This window comes from Vanessa cardui, chromosome 5 (assembly GCF_905220365.1).
Source record: "Vanessa cardui chromosome 5, ilVanCard2.1, whole genome shotgun sequence".
In the NCBI taxonomy this organism is placed as follows: domain Eukaryota; kingdom Metazoa; phylum Arthropoda; class Insecta; order Lepidoptera; family Nymphalidae; genus Vanessa; species Vanessa cardui.
In genome coordinates, this window is record NC_061127.1 from 14,708,054 (window position 1) to 14,733,468 (window position 25,415).

General features: G+C 35.3%; 3 protein-coding genes across 3 annotated transcripts in view; 1 reads left to right on the top strand and 2 right to left on the bottom strand.

Annotated features, from left to right (window-relative positions):
* Positions 1–1,042: 1,042 nt before the first annotated feature.
* On the bottom strand, positions 1,043–9,069 carry LOC124529701 (beta-1,3-galactosyltransferase brn). Its single transcript, XM_047103575.1, has 4 exons — positions 8,832–9,069; positions 8,338–8,575; positions 5,207–5,344; positions 1,043–2,903 (listed from the first exon to the last, which is right to left on the bottom strand). The coding sequence occupies exon 4, from the start codon at positions 2,859–2,861 to the stop codon at positions 1,809–1,811; it is 1,053 nt and encodes a 350-aa protein (XP_046959531.1). The 5' UTR covers positions 2,862–2,903; positions 5,207–5,344; positions 8,338–8,575; positions 8,832–9,069; the 3' UTR covers positions 1,043–1,808.
* Positions 5,211–8,554, bottom strand: LOC124529845 (protein C10). Its single transcript, XM_047103769.1, has 2 exons — positions 8,338–8,554; positions 5,211–5,344 (listed from the first exon to the last, which is right to left on the bottom strand). The coding sequence occupies exons 1-2, from the start codon at positions 8,552–8,554 to the stop codon at positions 5,211–5,213; spliced, it is 351 nt and encodes a 116-aa protein (XP_046959725.1).
* Positions 9,070–15,459: 6,390 nt separating the features above from the next.
* LOC124529847 (transmembrane channel-like protein 3) overlaps positions 15,460–25,415 on the top strand; it is a 14,539-nt gene continuing 4,583 nt past the window's right edge. The window contains exons 1-11 of the mRNA XM_047103771.1: positions 15,460–15,684; positions 15,949–16,076; positions 18,485–18,650; positions 18,971–19,118; positions 19,870–20,112; positions 20,685–20,830; positions 21,655–21,814; positions 22,233–22,471; positions 23,058–23,172; positions 24,053–24,162; positions 25,004–25,228. Coding sequence (XP_046959727.1) covers positions 15,953–16,076; positions 18,485–18,650; positions 18,971–19,118; positions 19,870–20,112; positions 20,685–20,830; positions 21,655–21,814; positions 22,233–22,471; positions 23,058–23,172; positions 24,053–24,162; positions 25,004–25,228 — 1,676 coding nt within the window. The 5' untranslated portion in view covers positions 15,460–15,684; positions 15,949–15,952. The remainder of the gene's footprint in view (positions 15,685–15,948; positions 16,077–18,484; positions 18,651–18,970; positions 19,119–19,869; positions 20,113–20,684; positions 20,831–21,654; positions 21,815–22,232; positions 22,472–23,057; positions 23,173–24,052; positions 24,163–25,003; positions 25,229–25,415) is intronic.

Sequence of the window (25,415 nt, forward strand, 5' to 3'; positions counted from 1 at the left end):
CAAAAATGGTTCGGTTTCATTACGTCGTAATAAAGAATCACAAATGAGTACACGGTTTATTAGGTTTCTTTCAGTGAGTTCATGAGGCAGTGTACCCAGTGTACCCAGCTTTATTCAAATGAGTCAAAACCGTTTTGTGGTCAATTGCCAGTTCTTCAGCTACATCGTAACTACTAATATGCCGATCTTGCTCCACTTTTTCAAAAATGGCATCAATTTTGTCCGTAACAGGGCGACCAGAGCGAGATGCATCTTTGATATCAAAATTTCCGGCTTGAAAACGCTTAAACCAAACTTGCGCTACTCTCACAGGTACTGCATTAGGTCCATAAACATCACAAATTTTTTTCGCGGCTTGAGTTGCATTTTTACCTTTTTTATAGTAAAATTTTAAAATGTATCGAATTTCTTCTTTAGATTCACTCATTTTAATAACAACAAAAACAAATGAAAATCACACAAATTCCTAATTTGAATTTGGAAGTGCCTTCTTTAAAATTAAAACTTTTTAATGATACCAAAACCAGCCAGATACAAATGGTATAGCCAAAGAGATTTTATTACAAATTCATACATACTATATGCGAAAAGACTTTTTCCCCAACCTAATAATAAATTTTTTTCAGTCACGAGAAACGAACTAACAAATCGTTCTTATTTTTTAAAAAGACGTTATATTGCATGACTTCGAAGTTTTTTATACATTTCATAAACATATACGTTTTTAATACATTAATACTATCGTATATGAAAAGCGTAATGTACAAGTTTCTTTTTCTACTCTACGTAAGCGAAACTTTCGATCTTCAATATATTTGGTGCTAAATGCATGCTTACCATAACCTAAATGTGAATATTGTCAATTAAAAGCATATTTAGAGAAAAAATATGTATCTTGTAAGTTATATTTACATGACGATGTTATTTATAGTGTTGCTATAAGTAAAATATAAATTTTTGAAATATATTGTTTAAATGTATTATAAATAAATATATTATTATATACTTGTTATGTACCATTAAAGTTCAATAAAACTTCTAATACAGTTAAAACGTTTATTAATTAGTATTAACATTTTAATATATTCAAAAAGAATACTTAGTAACTAGAAAAAATGAGAATATTTATTAATCTATGTAAAATATTTTTTCTTAAAATTAAAAGATTCAAATATTCGATTACAGTTATTCATAATCACAAATTAATATGTAGATAACATGCATTACGTATGTAACACGCCACTGGGTGCAAGCGAAGCGAACGCGATAATATCAGAAAACCGTTTTATATTATCTCGTTCGATAGCTATGAATCGCTTCGTACTGACAATCACTAGCCGTTCATAATTTCAATTACCTTACATAAATCAACGAACATCGAATATCACTAACATATATTTTTGGCAACTAGCACATAGCTCTGATCATACAGACAAACAAAAGTGATTTTACCTACTAATTGTAAACACATTCTGAAGCTTACTATTACAACTTATATCTACGACAAAAAGATCAAAAGTTACAACTCGTATCACGAGTATTATTATGGCAATTTTATATTTATCGCATATTCCAAAGACATAAGTAAAGATAAAGAAACATTGAACTAGAACTGGAATTATTATTACGTCACTGGTAGATACCTAAAATAAATAACCTAAGAACATGAAAAAATGAGAAAGAGCATGAAAAAAATACAGTACTAATGCAATACATAGCAGAGCTATAAACAAATTACGCGAAATACGTAAATGAAAGGTTTGTTCACCTTTATAATTCTGCCATTGGAATACAACAACTTTCCAAACTTACAGCGAATATTGTTCACTCCAAACGCTGTACAACTCTTGAGGATCATCGTAGCCGTGAGACGCGATCACCTCGCGATAACCCTCAACACTGTATTTCTTCTTATAGAAATAGAACTTGGAGCAATGTGTCGGTTCTAAGCCGACCTTTTTCGCGACAATGCCCAAATAGATATCGTCGAAGCGGAAATGTTTCACGAATAAACTTCCCGCGTACAATATTTTCATGACGCGATTTGACACGACGAACGCGCCCGCCGTGACGTAAGGCGGCCACTTGTTCCACGGGTACTCCTCTAAGCTGACGTGCCACTTGCTCGATCGAAAACGCTGGGGCGAGGAATTGAACACGTAACCCGCGAATATGATCTTCTGACCTTCGTGGTGTAACATCACTGAGTCCCTGTCGTGCTTGCTGCCGTGCATTGCTATTCGATTATCCGGCGCGTCGTATTCAACGTACTTCAAGAGATTCTTTACCGATATGTACATGTCGTCGTCGGTGAATAAGTAATTGTCGGCGTTCGAACAGTGGTCGAAGAGCCAGCGGAAAGACATCATCGTCTTGATCGTATTGTTGTAGTAGCTGTCGTGGAAGTTCATCTGGATGATGTCCTTGAATATTATCATCTCGTCGTCGATTCTCTTCTGCACCCGTGATCGGACCTCCTCATCGATGCCGACGAAGAACAGGATCCGTACAATCTTTCCCGGTATCGATTTCTCCTGGCCGTAAGTTTGCCGAATACCGTTCCGTTGGTCGAAATTCCCCATCGCCGATTTGACGACGATGAACAAGTCTAGTCTCTCCAAGGTCGCACATTTTATTGAGTTTGTCAGGAATTTGTACGGATATACATTAATCGGCGCTCGAGCTGGCTTCTTGTTAATGAGCACCTTGCTGATCAACGGCTGAATGTTTACATCCAGAGGGTAATGGAACTCCGTATCAAAACTCTTCGTGTACATATAGTCACTCACACCGAAGAAGTAGTAAACATACATAAGAACACACGCAATCACAATAAACTGGTAGGACTTTCTTCTCCTCATCTTAAGTCATTTGAGATTTCTTTATCACTTAATAATTGTTACCTGAAAATAAATGTCCGGCATTTAATCTTAATACATAATGAACTAAAATGTTGAAATGCGTTATTGCGGGTAATTCTAATATACGATACTGTCTGTAACTGCCATTGTATAACGCTTTAGTGCTAAGTAAGAGATAAATAAAGAAGAATTAAAAATAGACATGAATATATGAATTTACGAAGTATGTATGATCATAAGATGACACTGATGACATATATTCGTAAAAAAAGAAAAAAAATATATCAATTGAGGAATTATTCTAGTAAATATATTGTCCCTTTTAATTAGACCGCGTTGTACAGAAATGTTCCAACCTAGAGATACGAATAAATTATTACGAAATATCTTTATACATAACATTACAGTAATGCACATAGTTCAGGGTTGCTGTCATTAAAAATATATATTTTTTAAACTTAACAGCTTTTTGAGTCTTTGTGGGTTGAAACATTTCGGCATAACATGGTTCAATCACAAAAATCTCAGTCCACCACTAGAAAAACCACAAAAAACTGGTATTAGTGTTGTGTACCTCAAGGGTACTGTGAAAGTCATGACACAAACTGTTATTACAGATAACACCATACTCCAGACATCTTATCAATCTGGAGTATTTGTATTCTCGTCAAAATGATAAATCAAACGTACATTATGTACCACTTAAAGTACAACAGTTTAACACAGACAGATAACACTTATACATATTGTATGTGTAGGTGCAGATAGATGAAAAATAAAAAAAGAAAAAAAAAAACAGGCATTTTAAATATATATATTTTATTAAATATGACAATAAATCGTGTACAAATAAAATATGACTAATATAAGTCTCTATGGTTTTACTTTGAATTTATTATCAGCCCATTAATTGAAAAGGATTGTGCGTCACAGTCGCATATAAACATGAGTGCATAAACTCGTATTCCGGCAAAATGCAACACTAGTATTTATAAAGGTATATAGATAAGTTATTTCAGTCAATGTTGTTAGTTACAATTATGATCACATACACGGATCAATTTAATGCTTTGTTAGAAGTGATTTCTTTACCACTTAATGTTAACTGATAAAAATCATGTATTTAAAAAATAATAAATAATTCTTACAATTGGGATCTATTTTATGAGCTCTATATCTGTAGTATAATCTCATAAATCAATCTTAATGGTAGGCTACTGACCTACCTACTACCACTACGGAAATTTTGTTAAAATTCTTAAACATCATATGCAACATATGTTAAGCATATATCTGACTTAATCCATTTTAAAGTATTTTTCCTACTTTAATATTTATATATAAATGTTGAAAAAAAAAACAAATAATTTAATTAATTTAAAAATAAAAAATAGTGAGTATAATAGAAGTTTTCATAATGAAGCATAAAATGTAAGCATTATACAGGAATCTGAAGCTATGAGATGATCGGCTGAGCCCTATAACAAAATTATTGTTAAGTGATTAATATGAAATGGAACACTTAAAATTACATTAATTAATTCACGAGTATTTAATGATAATTGTTAATTAATGTTTATAATGAATCATGTTATAATATTTTTTTTATTTTTGAAGCGACTTATAATGTTTGTTGATCGTTTCCAACATTTAAGATACAATGCATTTCATACAAGAATATTTTTTGGAATTCAAGTATGAGAAAAAGAAACAAATGCATCGAATATAGAGCCGCCTTTTTCCAATAGATACACAATCAATATACCTATGTAGTAGAACGCTTGGCCCTTGGAGTAGTGGTGCAAAAAGCTTCATCAAAAGTATAACACCTCGCCTCATTGCCTCCACTGGTGACAGGAGGGCTGGTTCGTTTTTTGCCCAGAGTATCGGAATTGCGATTCAACGGGGAAATGCTGCTAGCATTCTTGCCACCATTCCACGCGGTCAAGATTTATACAGTAACTAGTTTTAGTTCATATTTGTATATATATATTTAAGCATTTAATGTTGTTAATTCTTATGTTAATAAAGATTTTGTAGTAGAATAATCATAATACATTTATAAAACAATAACATCGCTTAAAAAAAAACATTAATTTATTTTTCTTTGTGACGGAACCGCAAAATGTATTTGTTGCATTATTAGTGACTAAGAGATGCTCGGGTCCCGAAGAAAAGATAATCGAAATGCTCCTTTTAAACCTGATTAAATTATATGAATACATCCAGATTTTTACACGACTTTGCATGTGTGGACTTACCTACACACACACATACATATACATATATGCATATTATTCCGTACCGTATAACGCCTTTTGCAAAGTCGCCGGGGTATAACTCACCGATTTACAAAGATGTATCCACAGTGGAGCTGATCGAGACGGGAGGCAAGTAATGACTTCGTATCTGGCTGTGGAGACGAGCAACTTCATTATCCATGCTCTCCATTTCGCGAACAAGCTGTGTAAACTGAACTATGCCTGAAACACACGTAATTAACACATACATACAACAAATATTACTTAAAACATATTTATACGATTTAAAGAAAATCCCAATCCATTTTCCTGCACAGTTACAAATATATCCCTCTATTATCGATTATTGATTCTTGTAATTGAAACGCAATATCCTGTTGCTTCGATTACGTATCCCTATTTAACGAGAATACAGTTCATTTTGTAAAATCCACACATGTTTGTATCCAAAGTAACACAATATTCAAAACAATGAATAATATGAAACAATTTAGTCATGTTAAAAAATACGTTGAAATATGTGAAGCCAATTTTCACGAAGATGCACTTATAACATGCAAAGCGCATGTGTTATAGAATGCTGCCAGTATTTTATTACTCCCAATTTAATTTAAAGTTTTTCGTTAATCAACTGCGGCCAAAATCGACATCATCACTTCCAAAAATATATCTCGTTTACTAATCTCATATTAAAACTATAAATGTGTTTTTTTTTTTTTAAATTATACATATAAAGATCATTCATTATTGCGAAAATCAAAATCAAAATAAACTTTTTTCAAGTGGGCTTTTAAAAGCACTTTTGAATCGTCATTTAACAATTAAGTGAAGCTACCACCGATTCGGAAAGTAGATTCTACCGAGAAGAAACGGCAAGAAAATCAGTAGTTACTCTTTTTCAACATTTAAAAAAATACGGTATGTTAGTTAATACAATTATTTAAATTAATATATCCTGCCTGGAAGTCAACAGGTATTAATTCCATGCTTTTTTAATCATCTATAAAATCTTGTATCGAATAATATGCCTTATTTACCGATGTATTTTTATAAACGATTGGAATTTACGAAACGGCAAAGTTAAAAATGTCTACAATGCAGGCGTTACCTGCATAGACCGCTAAAATATCGATATAACATAGAGAATATGGAATTGAGATTAAATGTAGTGTTTAGCACCACACTTAGAAGAATATGAATACATGGTCAATTTTTAAATCATATGTTTTTCAAACCCATATTTCTCTATAACCAAATTTCATAGATTAGTATCTTTCGAAAAATTTGTAAAAGTTAGAAAGTTAATTTCGTCATGTGACAACACTTATTCCGATCCTACTTCTATTAGGTAGAAAATGCGAAACACGGATGTAGAAAGCAGCACTAAATTAATGAACCATTTTTTGTTTTGCAAAAGAATTTATTAGTTGGACTTGTTATTTTTCGCATTAAATTCATTCAATACCTAATGACTACATGTATGGGTCATTAATAATACCATGATCCTATTAATGCCGTATTTGATTTTGCAGATGCGAATACTGGCATCATCCATGTTTAAAATATCATAAAACCTGTGGTCTTTCTAAAGATATAAACCTTCAATAGTCATAGTTCTAGGTCCACCTTATTACGGCTTAATATCAGCATACACTTAAAAATTATTCAGGGCATTTACAGCCTAAATAATTAATGCATAGTATGTAAAGTAAGTAAATGTAAATTAAAGTAATAGCCTGTAAATATCCCACAGCTGGGCTAAGGCCTCCTCTACAATTAAGGAGAGGGTTTGGAACATACTCCACCATGCTGTTCCTATGCTGGTTGGTGTAATGCACATGTGGCAGAATTTAGATGAAATTAGACACATGTAGGTGTTCTTACAATGTTTATCTTCACCGTTGAGCACAAAATAAATTATAAACAAAAATTAAGCACATGAATATTCAGCGGTGCTTGCCTAGGTTTGAACTTGCAATCATCAGTTAAGATGCGCGCGTTCTAACCACCATCTTAATCAAAATTATAAATCTATGATGAATTCATTAAAGGAGCTCAGTTTACTTAGCTATATTAATTTAAACAGACTTTCAATAAATTGGTTAAGAATTATAATGATGAATACACTCAGCTAGTTTAAAAATACAAAGCTGATACACAATAATTAACATCAATGCTTAAAACATTACAAGAAATCAAAACATTTGTATTTTTAATTTTGCTCCGTTAATGCTCATTCAATCTTGAGCTATGTTCAAATTTTCAATTATCAAACTCATTGTCTGGTTTAGATCAGACAGGTGAACATCAACATTAAAAGCTATTACAAAAAGTTCATCTTCACAATCTTCATTGCCCAATGGAGTGTAATAAAAATGTGGTAATTATAATTAGTGACTATTGCATTCTATGATGCAATAGTTTAATGACCCAATTAGTAAAAGTTATGTTAAATAATAGATATTTAATGTCATAATAATGATTGTTAATAATCAAAGTTATTAAAGCAAACATTAGAACTTCAAATGATTATGAATGTGATTTTAATTGATTCAATATTTATTACAAATTGTGTAAATCATTAAATTTCTCTGATTATTTCTTTGAAAATAGTCATTACTTATACACTCATTATTTTTAGGAATAATTATGAACTTGTACTTTTACAGTAGAATGTGTAAAAAATATTTTTACTTTAATAGAAATAGTAATAATTGTTGTTTATATAGATGGTTTTTCTTGTGTTGTGTTTACATGTATTAGGTATATAAAAGTAACATAAATAATCTCATATTAAAATTTCATCAAGTTCGTATTGCTGGGTGGCTTTGAAAATATAACAGACTAAGTTACTTTTGCAATAAAAGATATTGTTCATTCAATTTACAATTAGTTGGTTGGTATAAATTTTACTAAAGGCTGCAAACATGCAATTCAATTAAAACATACGTCAAATTACGTTTGAAGCAAATATAATTTATGATATTGTCATTTCTTTAATAAATTCACATTAGCTAACTTTTTTTCTTGAATTCATACAATTATATATGAATTGTTACAAAACCCATCAATTTTATCTTTTGTGTAATTATTTATCATTTATCTTTTCTTTTTCATAACAAATTATTTACATATGGCATAATACTGTATATCTTATGTTGAAATATTAATGTGATTAAAAAATAATGAAGTTAGTAAATCAGAATATAATTTACCTTCCCTGGATCCAGCAAATCCATGACGCTTAATAGTTTCCATTTCAATCTGGACTACCATTGGAAAGACCAGTTGCATCATCTTTAACATCTCATTACCAGCAGCTTCCTTAGCCTCATCCAACTTAGATGCATAGTCTGGTGACTCCAAAGAATCAATCACTTCACTGAGTATTGTTCTAACAGTCTGAATAGTTACATTTGGGGGCGAAGCCATATTTATTCTCATTCATTTGCTCTAAAAACAAATTTTAAATTAATAAAAAATAATAAAACAAAATGTAGTATAACTTAAGCTAGAAGTTTTATTATAAATATGAGCATGTTACAAGAATAACAACAATAAACCAAACTTTTTGTAATGGATTACTTTGTCTACTACCTTAAAACTTATAAAATGTATCCTATTTAACCTTTATAAACAATAAAGTAAACCCATACAGTGTAATTTACAATCATATAAGTCTAGTCTTAATAAGTAAATTGTTATGTACCTTGATACTTTTAGAGCCAGTAATGAATTAATGAAATTATGAATTGCTTCATATGTAAACTAAATTGATAGCTTCCATTTAATAATTTAGCAGAAATATTTTTTTGAGTCTAATATTAGTTGCTTTTGCTTAGATGATACTCCAAATGCATCATTTATTACATATAAAAAATGTTTTAAAAAAGGAAATTGTCATTATCATCAGACTACATATGGCTTGTACTTGATTGAAGTGACGTTCGAATACGTCAAACAGAAAACCAGAATCGAGATTTAAAAAAGCATAAATTGATTTAAAACGATTAAATTTTCAAATGAAAATTAATATTTAACAAATTAAATATTAATATCATAGCATAGCTAGAACTACCATTCGGTAAAAAAATAACTAGATATAAATTATCGATCTTAGGTTTACCGAATAAAACAAAATCCGTTTCATGTTTTTAAAAAAAATCCTGTTTTCAAAAAATTATATCATATATCATTCTTAAAGTATTTTAAACAAATTCTTCAAACATAATGTCGAAATTTTAATTAGAATTTACTATCACATTTAAAGAGACAATACAACATATTTATAATGAAATAATACAAACAATCGAAGCAACTAAAATAATATTATCGTTAATAATATAACTATTACTTAATCGATTATTAATAACTTATTACTAAATATTCTTTTTAGCGCTTGTTTATGATATTTTTATTGTATCGATATAATAATAATTAAAAACAAAACTATGTCGAAATGTTTACGAAACTAAAAAATAAAACAACATGTTTATAATATGTAATAAATCTATTTATAGATCACTTTAAATTCTGTCGTACTACGTCGTATATTCAGATACTTTTGAAAAGGTAGATGAGTCCCTAGGCTTATTCTGCTATTTCTATTTTCTATTCCAGTGACCTCATCATAGCAAATTGTGTCCAGCGCTCTTCCAGCACTAACTTTATCAATGAGACGTCAAACTTAGTGATTGTATATTCATTGAAGTCAAATTTCAATATGACAATGTCAAATACAATAAACAAATTGGAATTGCTCACTTTTTGTTTTTTTTTTTTTTTTTTTTTTTTTTTTTTTCGCTTGCGTTAGCGTTGGTTAACACACGTGTTTAGAGATTATCAGTGTTTACGTTTAGTTTTGTAGTATATTTTATTGTTAATAGTGTTTTAGTTGGTAGTTGGGTTAAGTGGTGTTACTAATATATTTAAATTTCGTGAGTATTTATCTTATATCAATATTCTTTAGTTTGTAAGTTTTATAATGGAGGTGGATACTCCGCCTGAACCCCCTGATCCAGGTGGCTCAGTACAAACCGATACCGATACTCTTTCTCCTCCCTCTATTCCGGTTTCTCGAAAACGCCAAGTTAATGAATCGATTAATTCCGATTCGAATGCTAAAAAAACTATAATCCATCCAAATTCTGCAAATCCTTCGATACAGACCATCTACACTCACCCATCCTTCTCTGAAGGCCCAAAAATTTATTCTGACGATGACAAGGGTCCTTTCATCGTACAAGTGTCCCGGGAAGTCTCTGACCCAGCCTCAGGAACTACTATCCGAGCAATTAAATTTGGACAATTTCTGCACACTCATAAAATTAAAGGGATTATTAATGATGGTGTTAAAAACATAGGTCGTAATAAAATTTCTGTTGAATTTTCAACAGCCCAAGCGGCAAACTCATTCCTGGCAAATCCTATTGTTGAAATGTGCAAGTACAAAGCTACTGTACCGACTTTTAATGTAACCAGAATGGGTTTGATTAAGGGTATCCCCGTGGACTGGACGATGGAAGAACTTGCTATGTCACTTGAACTTCCCACTGGATGTGGTGAAGTAATGAAAATAAGAAGGCTAAACAGAAAAACAATTAATGACAGTGTAACAACATGGGTTCCTACCCAATCTGTCGTTATTACTTTTAGAGGGCAAATACTTCCTTCAAAAGTTTTTTCCTACCATACATCCCTTCCAGTAGAGACTTACAAACTTCCGACCATCCAATGCCTTAATTGCTGTCGTTATGGTCATATTAAAACACAGTGCAGATCTCAACCTAGGTGTTATAGGTGTGCCAAATCCCACACAGGTGAGTCTTGTAGTGTAAGTAAGGATAACGCCACTTGCTTACACTGCTCTGGTAACCACTATACAACAGACAAGGACTGTCCTGAGTTTTCCCGTCAACAGTCAATTAAAATAGTTATGTCTCAGGATAACATATCTTATATTGAAGCATCCTCTCGGTTCCCTCCTGTTCGTAGATCCTATGCAGAGATTGCAAAGGAGATGTTTACCCCTCCCTCATATTCTCCAAATATCCAAAATCAACCTATCCCTTCAACTAATAGGTCCTATCGGAAGACTGTTATCAGTACTCCTCGCCCAAGATCACCTCTTGGTAAGGGGTATGATAAGCAGGCCCACCAGTCGATCATTAGTAATTGTCCCTCTTCTGCTCCTAACGGTTGTGCTCTCAACCAAAACACTCCTAATCCTCTTAATAGCAATCCTAACTTCTTAGAAATGCTAACAAAAATACTTCTTAGTATTATTTCAACATGTAACGACATCCCCTTACCGTCCAACGTTGCTCAAGACTTATGTCAATTATTCTCAATCCTTCACAATGGCCCTAATCAGCTTCCTTCAATGGAACTGCAAGAGCGTCCGTCCTAAAAAACATGAACTCCTCTCACTGATTAACCTCCATAAACCTATCATTATTGCCGTCTCTGAAACATGGTTGATCCCTGGATCCCGATTCCGGGTCCCAGGCTTCTCCTGTTTGAGGGATGACAGAAATGATGGTTATGCAGGGAGTGCCATTTTTATACGGCACTCCCTCCCCTTTTCCCAAATTCCCTTATCCCTTCCCAGCCAGCATATTAATGCTGTTGCTGTCAGAGCCCTTAACATCTCTTTTCTTTCCCTGTACATTCCTCATCCTAATCCAGCTTTAATTCCTGATATTTCTGCCATCATTTCCTGTCTTCCTAGTCCTATCCTTGTAATGGGTGATTTCAACGCCCATCACACCTCCTGGGGTTCACATTTCTGTGACCCATTTGCTCTCTTGTTGATGGACATATTTGATGATGCAAACCTCTGCATCCTCAATGATGGCTCACCGACTCGTAGAGTATACCCTAACCAAAACCCAAAATCCGCTGTAGACTTATCCTTATCCTCTCCAGTCCTTGCCTCACAAATATCCTGGAACATCCTCTCCTCCACTTTTGGTAGTGACCACTTTCCTATTCTCCTTTCTTTAAATCACCGATCCATTCCCCATATCAATCCAAATCCCTTATTAAAATATAAGCTAAAGAATGTTAACTGGTCTGCATATGCTGAGTCTGTTGATTCCATGATCGACAACCTCTTTGTTTCACAAGACTATGGAGATGTAATTCTTTGCTACGATCTTTTCCTTAATGGCATTTTTTCTGCAGCGGATCTTCATTTTCCCAAAAAAAACATCTCAAAAACTCATTTGCTTTCCACCCCTTGGTGGGATGAGGAATGCAAGCGATTATCTGAACAGAGACTAGAGGCTGAAGTATCATACACATTGTGTATGTCTATGGATAATTTTTGTAGGTACCAGAGAATCGACGCAAAATTCAAACAGCTCATTTCTAAAAAGAAAAAAGTCAGTTGGATTCATTTTTGTGAATCCCTGAGTCCTCGTTCCCCTTCCTCTGTAGTCTGGTCCCAACTTAAAAAATTCCGCCGTTGCCTTAATTCTGTCAATCTTTCTTCAAATACTCCTTCTGAGTGGCTTAACAATTTCGCTGACAAGCTTGCCCCCCCATTTGTCCCTTATGAGGACAGTTTTCTAAATTCTACGCCAGCATCTACTTTGGATGAAATGGATGCCCCCTTTTCTTTTTCTGAACTTGATTGTGCTTTAAATGGTTTATCTGACTCTACTCCTGGGGAAGATGGCGTTCCTTACTCTTTTATCTCTAAATTGAACGATAAAGCGAAAAATTGTTTTTTAAATATAATTAACTCGGTTTTTATCAAAGGAATCATCCCGCAATCTTGGAAGTCGCAAATTGTTGTCCCTATTCTTAAACCGGGTAAGAACCCTTCAGATTGCAATTCATATAGACCCATAGCTTTATCGTCAACTTTGGCAAAGATCACTGAACATCTTTTGAAGAACCGCCTGGAATGGTTAATGGAAAGCAGAAATATACTTGCTCCCTCTCAATTTGGCTTTCGGAAGGGGTTGAGCACCATTGATAGTCTAAGCATTCTTACAACAGACATTCGAATTGCCTTCGCTAAAGGAGAGTACCTTGTGGGAATCTTTCTTGATATATCTTCTGCATATGATAATGTCCTTCTTCCGTTACTCAGGCAGAAAATGCAACAGCTGAGTATTCCATCGAGGATTGTACATCTCATATGTAATCTGTTAACTTGCAGATCAATAACGGTTAGACACCAACATCTCTCTCTTCCCCCCAGACTTGTCTGGAAAGGTCTTCCTCAAGGCTCAGTACTCAGTCCTCTGCTTTATAGCATATACACTCATGACCTCGATTTGTCTGTTAACAATTTTTGCAACATACTCCAGTATGCTGATGACACTGTTTTGTACTTTAGATCTAGCTCCATTGAAAATTTAACGTTCCGATTAAACACTGCTTTGCATTACCTATCCCAATGGCTCTCTGACCATGGCTTATCGCTGTCGACAGCCAAAAGTCAAGCAGTGATATTTACTAAAAAGAGATATATACCTTCCTTCAATTTATCTTATGAGGGTCAACGCATCAATTTTGTAGACAAAACAAAATTTCTTGGTATTATTCTCGATCAACGACTGAACGGAATTTCACACTCTGATTATTTAGCCAAGAAATGTGAAAAATCTATTAATGCCCTTAGAGCCGTGTCTGGAGTTTGGTGGGGAGCTCACCCTTATACATTGAAGCTGATCTATAACGCAATAGTTCGTAGTCATTTGGACTATGGACTGTTGTTCTAGATCCCTTCAATAAATATGCTTCAGAAAAATTAAACAAAATTCAATATAAATGTTTGCGCATAATCTTGGGTGCGATGAAATCCACCCCTACTAATGCTCTACAGGTTGAGTGTGTTGACCCTCCTCTACATATAAGGAGACAATATTTATGTGACCGCTTTGTCATCAAATTGTTACAGCTATCTTCCCATCCTCTTTTGACCAGGTTAAACAAATTATCCCACCTTTGCAACCCGGACAGTCCGAAATCCTCATTCCTATTAAACAGTTTCCTTAAGTATACCAACCTGCCTCATCCTATTAACACGTTTCCTTCTAATCCTCTTTTTTCCACCTCCTTTAAGGCTCTTTTATTTAATCCTCTTGTAATTACAAACCTCGGTCTTATAAAAGGTTCTTCTGATACTGCTATCCAATTTCAAAGAATCTTTCATCAAAATTGGCCAAATCACCTCCCTATATACACTGATGCCTCTAAACTCTCTCCAATCGGATGCGTTGGTGCATCGTGTTGGATTCCCAAATATAAAATAGCACTACTTTTTAAATGTCCCCCTGAAACTTCGGTATTTTCCGGTGAGGCTATTGCTTTACTGGAAGCTATTAAGTACGCCCAGTCACATAATATTCAACAGTCAATTATTTTATGTGACTCCTTAAGTTGCCTGTTAGCCATTAAGGAAAATCCTTTTCGTAGCAAATTAAGACTTTCCATCGTTTTCAAGATCAGAGAGGCCCTGTTATCCTGTCATCATCAGGGTCTACAAGTTTTGCTCGTCTGGATTCCAAGTCATTCAGGTATTATTGGAAACGAGATGGCTGACTCTTATGCAAAGACTGCTACACAATTTGGTTCATCGGAGCATTTTGTCAATTCTGCTAGAGATTTACTCACTCTTGCGAAAGCTGAAATGGATAAATCCTGGAACTCTTTTTGGATTTCATCAAAATCGGTTAAGGGTAAGTATTATTCGGCGTTACAACCAAAAATTCCGAGGCGTCCATGGTTTTCATATCACAGGCACGCTGATCGTTGGATCATTTCCACTATCTGTCGTTTACGCCTCGGCCATTCCTGCACACCTGTCCACCTAGCAAAGATAAGAGTTCGTGATCACTCGCTGTGTGAATGTGGCCTAGACGAAGGTTCCGCAACCCACGTCCTGTTCCTTTGTCCTAAACTTATTCATCCCCTTTATGACGTTCTCCCTCCTAAAGTCCCCCGCCCTATAAATGTTGAATGTTTGTTGACGTTTGTGTTTAGTCCATTTTGTTCTTTTCTATGTAAATATATTAAATGTAATAAAATTAAGTTGTGAATAGTCCCATTGAGTGTTATATTTTAGTATATATAGTTTAGAGTACTAACAATTATTTTTATTGTAACATATTATTAACCCTTAATGTTTGTGTTGTTCTAGGTTGAGGATTAACAAGGAAATTACTACTACTATGCTAGTCTTCAAAATTTAATTGAGTTTGTTTCCTCAACTGTTCCGATCAATCTCTTTCGTGTCTTCTCCATCCTACGTGACATTGGCGAAATAATCTGTGCCCTGTCGGCACAACTAAAAGCCATTAAACCAAGAATTGAATTGAATTGAATTGCTCACTTTTTAAAATAAAATAAATTATTTACAAGAAGTTTATTATTTTTGTATAACTTTATCTTTTCATAGAAATGTTATCTTATCGAATATCATCAGTGTGATAATAATTATAAGCAATAATCTAATGATATCAAATTGTTTTTGTACTATGCTGTAAATAGACAAGTGCTTTTTTTTAAATATTCCTTTCTGAAGTGAATCATAACTAAAAAGTAAAGTAAGTAAATAAATAATTAACATATACCAAAAACCAGCCTAATTACTACCTATTCAATAACATAGCATTTATGAGTTAAGAATAAACTACTTAGTTATACTTATTAATAAATGGTACCTACTTTCGACTATCCAAGATGATATGAACATTGTTGAAATGTTTCACTTATTAGCTATAGATAAAAAAAAATCACTTTGTTTACGTGAAAGTAACAAAACATACCAAAGAGTTATTATATTAAATAATATATTTATGGTAATGTAGAGCTATGGAGGACGACATGGATGGTATAGAACTGAAGCCTGCTAGTATGAGGAGGACATTCACACTCCGTAACAATGTAGCCAGACAGGCTGCAGTCAACTTTATGCCCTCTCGTAAAATAGCACACAGTAAGTTCATATATTCATATTATTTTTATTTCTTTTCATTGTGTATACTTAATTAAGAAATACAACTTCCAAATGTTTAAAGCTTAATGAGCTTAGTTGGAGCATGATAGAGCCACTCCATCTTGATAAATAGGTGAAATTACTATAGCTTAGACAATTTTTGGAAGTGCATACAAAAGCAGGACCATTTTGTGCAGAAATGTTCCAACCTACAGGCACAAATAAGCTTATACTTTTTTTTCTATTGATATTTCTTTAGTGATTTTATTCACCTCTTAACAACAGCAAAAGTTTTTCGTTATTTTATCTGTACATTAATTGACATCAAATAAATGAAATTAAAAAAAAGCAACAATTAATATTTAATGTTTGTAAATTTTTAAATGGATTTTTAAAACAGTAAAATGTACTGGTACACCTATTTCTAAGATACAATAAATTTAAAAATAAAGTTGACTACATAATCTCTAATGCTATATAATTTAAAATTTTTGCTTTAAATTATTATACATAATGTGTTATATATTTAATTTAAATAATTTCTAAATGTACTACTAATTTATCATAGAATATACACTTTTCTTTGTTCAAGCCTGGTACCACCCAGTCATAACATAGTCTATTGATAATATAATAATAACAGTAACAGCTTCTTTATTTCCCGATGCTGGACTAAGACCTCCTTTATTTTTGAGGAGAAGGTTAGGGTATTCCACCATGCTGCTCTACTGGGATTTAGTGGTTTCCTCATGACATTTTTCTTCAGCTAGAGATAAATTATAAACACATGATACATGAAAATTCAGTGATGCTTGCCTGGGTTTAAATGCGCTATCATTGGTTAAGATGTATGCATTCTAACCACTGGGCCATCTTGGCTTTTAGTATATTGCCAAACAGTAATACTTTGTATCATAGTTTCCCAGAAAGAAGGGGGAATGAGTTAATGTAGTCACATTGCCCAAGTGGTATAACATTTTTGGTCCCAAAGTTGGTAGCTCATTGACCACATATGGAATTCGTAATATTTCTTTTAGCGCCAATGTCTGTGGGTGGTACAGTCCGGGTAAGGAAAGGTTCGCAACTTAAGATCTATTTTCGTGTGTGCAATAATCTTCTTTACCGATCGAGAATGACATATTGCGTCGCAATGATTTGATGCTTAGATTCAAAAGGTACTAAGACTTTAACAATTGATAAAGAAATGAATTTGAAAACTGACGAAGGTTTTCTTACTCTGACTGTATAAACTAATAACAACAGGTGGCCCATTTGCTTGTTCGTCTACGCATTTTAAATAATGAAAATAATAGTTTGAGAAACTAAAGCTGTAACTTACGCAAGATTGCGACGTTATAACAAGCCTGACAGCAATGCATCCAGTTTTCCTAAAACGATTTAACGACATTATGATATAAGTTATAAATGTTAATAAGACCATTAGTGGCGGCCTTGTGGTGCAAAGGGCCTCGCGCCCGAAATTTGAAAAAGTACAACATAATATTGAGATCAGAGTACTGTAAAAAAAAACAAGGGCCTCGTAAACTGTATCTTGCCCACATTAAGATTCGATCTCCCGGCACTGACTAACACTGTGAATAGTTTAAACTATATTAAAGTTCAAACTGATATTTGTAAGAAATTCAATGCAGTACTGGTTATAATACGACGCTACCTTAACGAGCTCTAATTAAGTTTCACAAGAAACTACATGAACGTATGAATCAGTTTAGTTCGTGGCGAGAATTTTTGTGTTGTAATAAAATTGGATAATTTGTAAAAACTATCTACATTGTAATGTGATTTGAATATTAAACAATTACATTTATTAAAATTGTGTTATTTGTATTTACTAAGCTAAAGAAAAGAGAAAAAAACGTTGTAATTTGTTAATTTATGGACAATGAATGCATCCTATGATGTGGATAATACCAAAAAATTAGGTAAATATGCCGGTACAAATTGTTTGGTCCGAATATAAAGTATTTCACATATCTAGTTAGTTTACATTAATTAAAACGACGCGGTTAAATTCATCGTTAGAAGTACATTGTCATGTGCGTTTGTGTATCATTATTGGTTATACAGACTTAATTGACGATGTTCTTTCAACCGATTTTGGCTACGCTGGTCATTCTTAAGGGATAAGAGGTAATTCTATTTCGGGGTACCTTCTACATAGTGTAGATATTATAGGCAAAATTAATAACTTTACTTTCTTTCCTAGGCAAGTGTATACAAACATCCACTACGGTCTGATGATTGAAATAAGAAAAAGTCAAAAACTTTTCTGTTATGGATGAAATCTGGCCATTATAAGCCAGCTATAAACCCAACTATTTAGTCTTAAATAATATTTGTTCGCTTTCTCGTTTTACAAGTTCATATCACAAACTTTTTACCAGCAGGTACATTAAGATTAAGGCGCGCTAACAGCGAACATAATGCATTACTCGAAGCGTCCATGTCTGATACGCCTGACGCTGTCGATAAGCAGGCGGATATTATCGTTCGCGAAATGGAACAGCACCATCAATTAATGGAAGATAATCCACTATCTGAAGAACTAAGGAGGTAACGTTACGTCATTTCATCACTTCACTCAACAATATCCTTTGAACTCTAAAACTTAAGTGTGAAATAAACTCTTCAAACTTTATGCTTGTTTCATCAGGATCTATTTTAGGTTGATACATTAAAATGATTTCAAAGAGGGTACATTTAATATTAAACGATTTCATGCACATAATACGAGTAAATTACATGATACAGTGTATCTGTGCTTATACAAAAGTTGTGCAAAAAAGGCTTACGTTAATTAGGAACCTGTTTTTCCTATCTTGTAAAAGTAATAATGTGGTGTAATAGTCTCAAGAGTTATTTTTGTTTTTCAGAGAGGCACTACGGGATCTACCCCAAGGGTTGACGATGAAGAGGAACGTCCGGGCGAAACTTTCAGCCTCAGTTAGTCTACGGTCCAAGCAAAGGCCTATTTCGGTTTTCAAGAGGATGAAATATCGGATCAGTTTTACTTGGAAAAAGGTAAGCAATAGTCGTAATAAGATACACATATTCCAATTAAATACCTTTTTTTTTAACGGCATATGTTGGCGTACGAGCATATGGGCCACCTGATCGTAAGTGGTCACCATCACCCATAGACAATGACGCTGTAAGAAATATTAAGTATTCCCTACATGGAAACTAAGATTTTAGGTCCCTTGTGCCTGTAGTTACACTGGCTCACTCACCCTTCAAACCGGAACACAACAATACTGCATACTGTTATTTGGCGGTAGAATACAGTTATTCTACCGCCAAATAAGGCCACCAGTGTGAGTGGGTGGCACCTACCCAGACGGGCTTGCACAAAGCCCTACCACCAACCTTGTCACCTCTTGTCTATTTTTGTTGTGCTTGACTTATAGCTAGATTATAATATGGTACTTTTACAGTTCTTGGAATTAAGATTATACATGAAGGTCAATAATTTCTTTTCTGACAAAAAAAACTGTATTGTAGTCGTATAATGGTCCTCCCGTTGAATTTCAGGAGTAAGGAAATGGCCCTTGTGTATTCGCCAATACTTGTGTGTTATAATATGCTTTTATAAACAGATTCAAATTTGGCCAAATGGCTAGTCTCCTAGAAATCGGCCAGGGAACTAAATAATTATTGTTGTTTTAAACTTATTTACTGTTGATTTGGTGTTTTAAAACAGGATAACATAGAATCCTGCAATCGTGTAATGTTTGTTTCGTTTCGATCTACATTATGTTAAAATGTTTTTCAGTCACGTGACAGTTTTCGTGACTTCATATTCTCAATTGAATTGTGGTACGAGGCGATCAGGAACATCGAGGGCCACTTAGGTTCTGCCGTTGGCTCCTACTTCCATCTCCTGAGATGGCTTTTCGGCCTCAACTTGCTGCTGTCCATTTTGCTGATATCCTTTGTCGTGGTGCCCCAAGCTTTGCATACCGGTGGGAGGAATGGAACTTCTGGTATAAGCTTCTTGGACTTCATCAGTGGAACGGTAAGTTGTTAATTGATAATTTTCGAGAATTAATATTGCATTACAAACATATTTATTATATACTCCTATGAATATCATTGCATGATTATCATAGTTCGGGAGGATTCTAATATTAAAGAATCGGAAAAACTGTTGATTACGTCAAATTCACAGTAAACCTAATCAACAACTACAACAACAGCCTGTAAATTCCCACTGCTGGGCTAAAGGCCTCCTCTCCCTCTGAGGAGAAGGTTTGGAACATATTCCACCACGCTGTTCCAATGCGGGTTGGTGGAATACACGTGTGGCAGAATTTCTATGAAATTTGTCACATGCAGGTTTCCTCACGATGTTTTCCTTCACCGCTGAGCACGAGATGAATTATAAAGACAAATTAAGCACATGAATCAGCGGTGCTTGCCTGGGTTTGAACCCGCAATCCTCGGTTAAGATGCGCGCGTGCACCACTGGGCCATCTCGACTCTTACTAACCTAATCGTTAAAGATAAATATTTAGAGCTACACGACAATGTAGCAGGTGGATGATACTCCGTTATCAGTTAAAGTTTATCAGAGATGGAATGCCTCAGGGCGAATTGGAGCATACGCCGCTGCTGTACGGGCACTACCACGCGGGCGGCGTGGGCGTGGGCCCGCTGCGCTACGACATGGCGTTCGCGTACTTTTTCACGATGGTGTGCGCCTACCTGCTATTCCTGGGCGTGCTGTGCTACCGGTGAGTGCCGCGGGGGGTGGGAGGGGTTTGTGTCGGCAGCTGGCAGGCGACTAAAAAAAAATCAAAATCAAAATCAAAATAAACTTTATTCAAGTAGGCTTTTATAAGCACTTTTGAATCGTCATTTTACAATTAAGTGTAGCTACCACCGGTTCGGAAAGTAGATTCTACCGAGACCGGCAAGAAACTCAGTAGTTACTCTTTTTTTAACATTTAAAAAATACAACGTCATGTTAATTAAATACCATTATTTCAATTAATGTATCCTGCTTGGCAGTCAACAGGTATTAACTCCACGCTATTTTATCATCTACAAAATCTTGTATCGAAAATATGCTTTAAACGGATACCTTGCCCCAAGAAGGATTTAGGAGTCGGAAACTTGGCTTTATAAGTTTATCCTTACTTCTAGTGCATATACAATGATTATCACTGATTTTATCAAAGTGATCAATGCTACTGTGAATATACATGATATTGTTGTAAATATATTGCGACGCAACAGTAAGTACTTTACTTGGTGGTAGGGCTTTGTGCGAGCCCGTCTGGGTAGGTACCACCCACTCATCAGTTATTCTACCGCCAAATAACAGTAGTCAGTATTGTTGTGTTCCGGTTTGAAGGGTGAGTGAGCCAGTGTAACTACAGGCACGAGGGACATAACATCTTAGTTCCCAAGGTTAGTGGCGCAGTGACGATGTAAGGAATAGTTAATATTTCTCACAGCGTCATTGTCTATGGGCGATGGTGACCACTTACCATCAGGTGGCCCATATGCTCGTCCGCCAACCTATACTGACTGAACTGAGGCCGTGTGTCCGCAGCACGGCGGCGTCGTACCGGCGGCACTTCATCGAGCCGGCGGGTGGCGGGGGCGGCGTGCGCGCTCGCCTGGCGGCCAAGCTTTTCTGCGGCTGGGACTTCGGCGTGGCGTCTCCTCGCGCCGCTGCCCTCGCCGCGCGCGCGCTCTACCACGAGTTCCGGGTCAGTGACCTTCCATACACCCCCCCCCCAAATCCTGAACCAAGGTGCGCTCTCATATTAGAAATACCCACAATGTCACTTGGAGCCCGAGAAGGCTCAAATTTTACCCCCACGCTCAGTAACGCTTTAAACGCTAGTAGAGTTACCACCGGTAACAAAAAAAAAAAACGAAAAATTCTTTCCTCTATTCTGCCTTAAAAGGCATTAATGGTAACTATTAAAGTACAGTCGAGGTAAACCTTCCCAAATCTCACGTAAGTGTGAGAGGGTTCTCGGTAATGATGCCTTCTATACATATCTGCTGCCATTTAATAAAAAAAAAAACCGAACCAAGAAAGCCGTCTCTTGAAAAGGATGCTTCGCTTTGCTTCAACCTTTATAAGATATAATTCGCTTTTACTAATAAAATTATCTCCAGGAACTCCTAAACGAACAGAACCGAAAGAAAGAAGCGGCCTCGCTCTGGGTTAGGATCGGCCGGCGCTCGACGAATGTAGTCATTACGACTATCGTGTTAGGGTTGATATTCGGAGTGCAGTACGGCCTGTGGCTGGTACTCAGCGTGGACACGTTCCCGTACCACAGGGAGATCTACATATCGCTGATCATCACGGCCGTGGCTGCGGTCTCCCCGATCCTGCTTAATTTTATAGTTAAGTGAGTTCGTTTATTTAATCTGTCCTTATATTTTTTCTCAATCATCTATTGAATCTCTCTTCTTGGTAGATAAGTTGAAATAGATGTAAGTTAAAAAATTTGTAGTATGATTAATAAATACGTATTAATCAAGAAGTGTTTTTGTGCATAATTTAGCAGAGTTTTTAGATGATCATATGGCATATGTGAGTCTAAGGCTATTACTTGAGCTACTGGAGTAGATTATAGATTATTTGTATAGTTTGTTTATCTAAGTATTTGGGAAAAAATATTAAATTATAAAAAATGTGCTAAAACAAAATTAAATTAAAAAAAAATTATAAATAAGAAGTAATTAACACGATTAAATAATATCATCTCGTACAATTTATAATTAAAAACTCATTAAAACTTATTTTTTACTTAAACACTATCTGATGGCGTTTTTTTCTGTCTTTATTGATCTTGAAAATAAAAATAAAAAGCGACAACTCGTATACGAAACTTCCATCGTGCTAAAAGTGAAAAGAAGAGAGAGGATACGTGAGTATTTTAAATAGGACGTCTTGAAGGCACGTAACGCTTGACAATTGTGGTGTTTGGTCAGATTGGAGTTCTACGAAGCTCGGACAGCCTTCTACGTGACGCTGGCCAGGACTTGGCTACTGGATATCGGGACGCTCATCCTGCTGCTGGTGTTCTGGGCACGGTCGGACACGCCGGTACGTGAGACATGTACCGGATATATCATTATCCTTCTGCCTTATCCCAATTTTATTTGTGGTCGTGCGTGTCTTTTCCTTCCATACCCCTTTGTCGGTCTCATCTCACAAGTAATATTCTTTCTAACCATATCGTCTTTCACACAAACCATCCATCGTTTCCTTGGTCGTCCTAGAGGTAGACCTCTATATCCGTCCACATCCATGCTCAAGACCTTCCTAACAACATGGTCCTCATTCCTCCCCATAAAATGGACTTATACCATTTACATTTGCAATAATTGGTGGTAGGGTTTTTTGCAAGCCTATTTGGGCAGGCACCAGATATGTCATCATTATATATTTCATCGCCAATCAACAACACTTAGTATTGTTGCGTTCCGGTTTGAAGGGTGAGTGAGCCATTGTAACTACAGGCACAAAGAACATAACATTCTCTCCTCCAGCTCCCTAGGTTGGTAGTTCATTAGTGATTTTATTTTATTTTATTTTGGATAACATTACATATATTACTCTGATCCCAATGTAAGTAGCTAAAGCACTCGTGTTATGGAAAATCAGAAGTAACGACGGTACCACAAACACCCAGACCCAAGACAACATAGAAAACTAATAAACCTTCTACATCGACTCGGCCGGGAATCGAACCCGGGACCTCAGAGTGGCGTACACATGTTTAACGGTACACACACCACTCGACCACGGAGGCCGTCAAACATTTTAGAAATGGTTAATGCTTATAGCGCTATAGTCTATAGGCCATAATTACCACTTACCATCAGGTGACTTCACGATTACAGATAAAGACAGTTTCTAAAAGCATTAATATATTTAATATGTTTTCTCAATCTCTCTCTCTCTCTCTCTCTCGTTGGTCCAGTGCTGGGAGAACCGCGTGGGCCAGGAGGCCTACCGGCTGGTGTTGTTGGATGTACCCGTGTCGCTGCTGCTGTTGCCGGCGATTGAATTCATACGTGGACTGATGTTTAAGTAAGTCGGTTATACAATGGTCTTATTTAAATAACAAACACATGGGATGCTGATCCAACGCGATCAAATGTAATTTGAAGTAAAGTTTGTTTCTTCAAGGACATCTGCAACATTGGGGGCCATTGTTGAAAGAACTTTCAACTATGCGAGTTTCTTGCCGCTACTTCTTGTATAGTTTACTTGAATAAAATTGATTTCATTTCATTTGAACCATAACTTCGGGTTTTGCAAACACAAAACAATACGCTATTTGACAATGCGAAAAATAAATTGTGAATTATTGTAATCACTGTATATTATGAGTTTAAAAATGGTTATTTACTACTGAAACTTGAAAATAATACTTAATTTATTCAAAATTCAATGAATAAAATGAATTTTTTCAAACGTTAGTCACGTGACACAAAACGCTCCTGATTGGCCGGGCTTATGATGAAGTCACTTTCTTGTAAACCTTGCTTTTCTACTATATGTACCACAGATTAAAATACAGCAAAGTGACAAAAGCTTTCGCGTGTTATTTAAATATGGAATTTTAATATGATATTTTTCGGTAAATATGTACTAGAAATAAAAAAGTCAACTTTTACTGGAGTCCCTTAACCTCTACTAAATAATATAAAATGGATTTTAAAAAGCAGTCAAATAGCCTATTTTAGAAACGACGACTTTCGTCCTACAATTTACATAACTTCCGTCTTTTCATTATTCGTTACTGTATTTCCGACTCCAATATTAGGCTACTAATGTTCGTGTATTCGTAATAATATGAAGGCGGCTACTAATGTTCGTGTATTCGTAAATGATCTCGCACGTAACTTTCTGTTTTTATTGCCTCAAGCTTCAAGTTCGTGAAGACGGCGCCGGAGTTCAACATCGCTTACAACTCGCTGACGCTCATCTACAACCAGTCGGTGCTGTGGTTCGGCATGCTGTTCTCGCCGCTACTGGTGGTGGCCGTCACCATCAAGTTCCTGCTACTGTTCTACGTGAAGCGGGAGAGCGCTCTTCGCGCCTGCCAGACTAGTAAAAAGGTTATATATATAAATAGACATATGGACTCCTAGCAACAACAACAACAGCCTGTAAATTCCCACTGCTGGGCTAAAGGCCTCCTCTCCCTTTGAGGAGAAGGGTTGGAACATATTCCACCACGCTGTTCCAATGCGGGTTGGTGGAATACACATGTGGCAGAACTTCGATGAAATCTGCCATCTCGGCTAGCCGAGATGGACTCCTAGAGTTGACGTTAA

Excerpts from the sequence above, each read along its gene's own strand:
- LOC124529701 (XM_047103575.1), bottom strand. The coding sequence starts at position 2,861 with ATGAGGAGAAGAAAGTCCTACCAGTTTATTGTGATTGCGTGTGTTCTT.
- LOC124529845 (XM_047103769.1), bottom strand. The coding sequence starts at position 8,554 with ATGGCTTCGCCCCCAAATGTAACTATTCAGACTGTTAGAACAATACTC. Across the intron at positions 5,345-8,337 it reads ATTTGCTGGATCCAGGGAAG|GCATAGTTCAGTTTACACAG; the intron begins GTAAATTATATT and ends CGTGTGTTTCAG.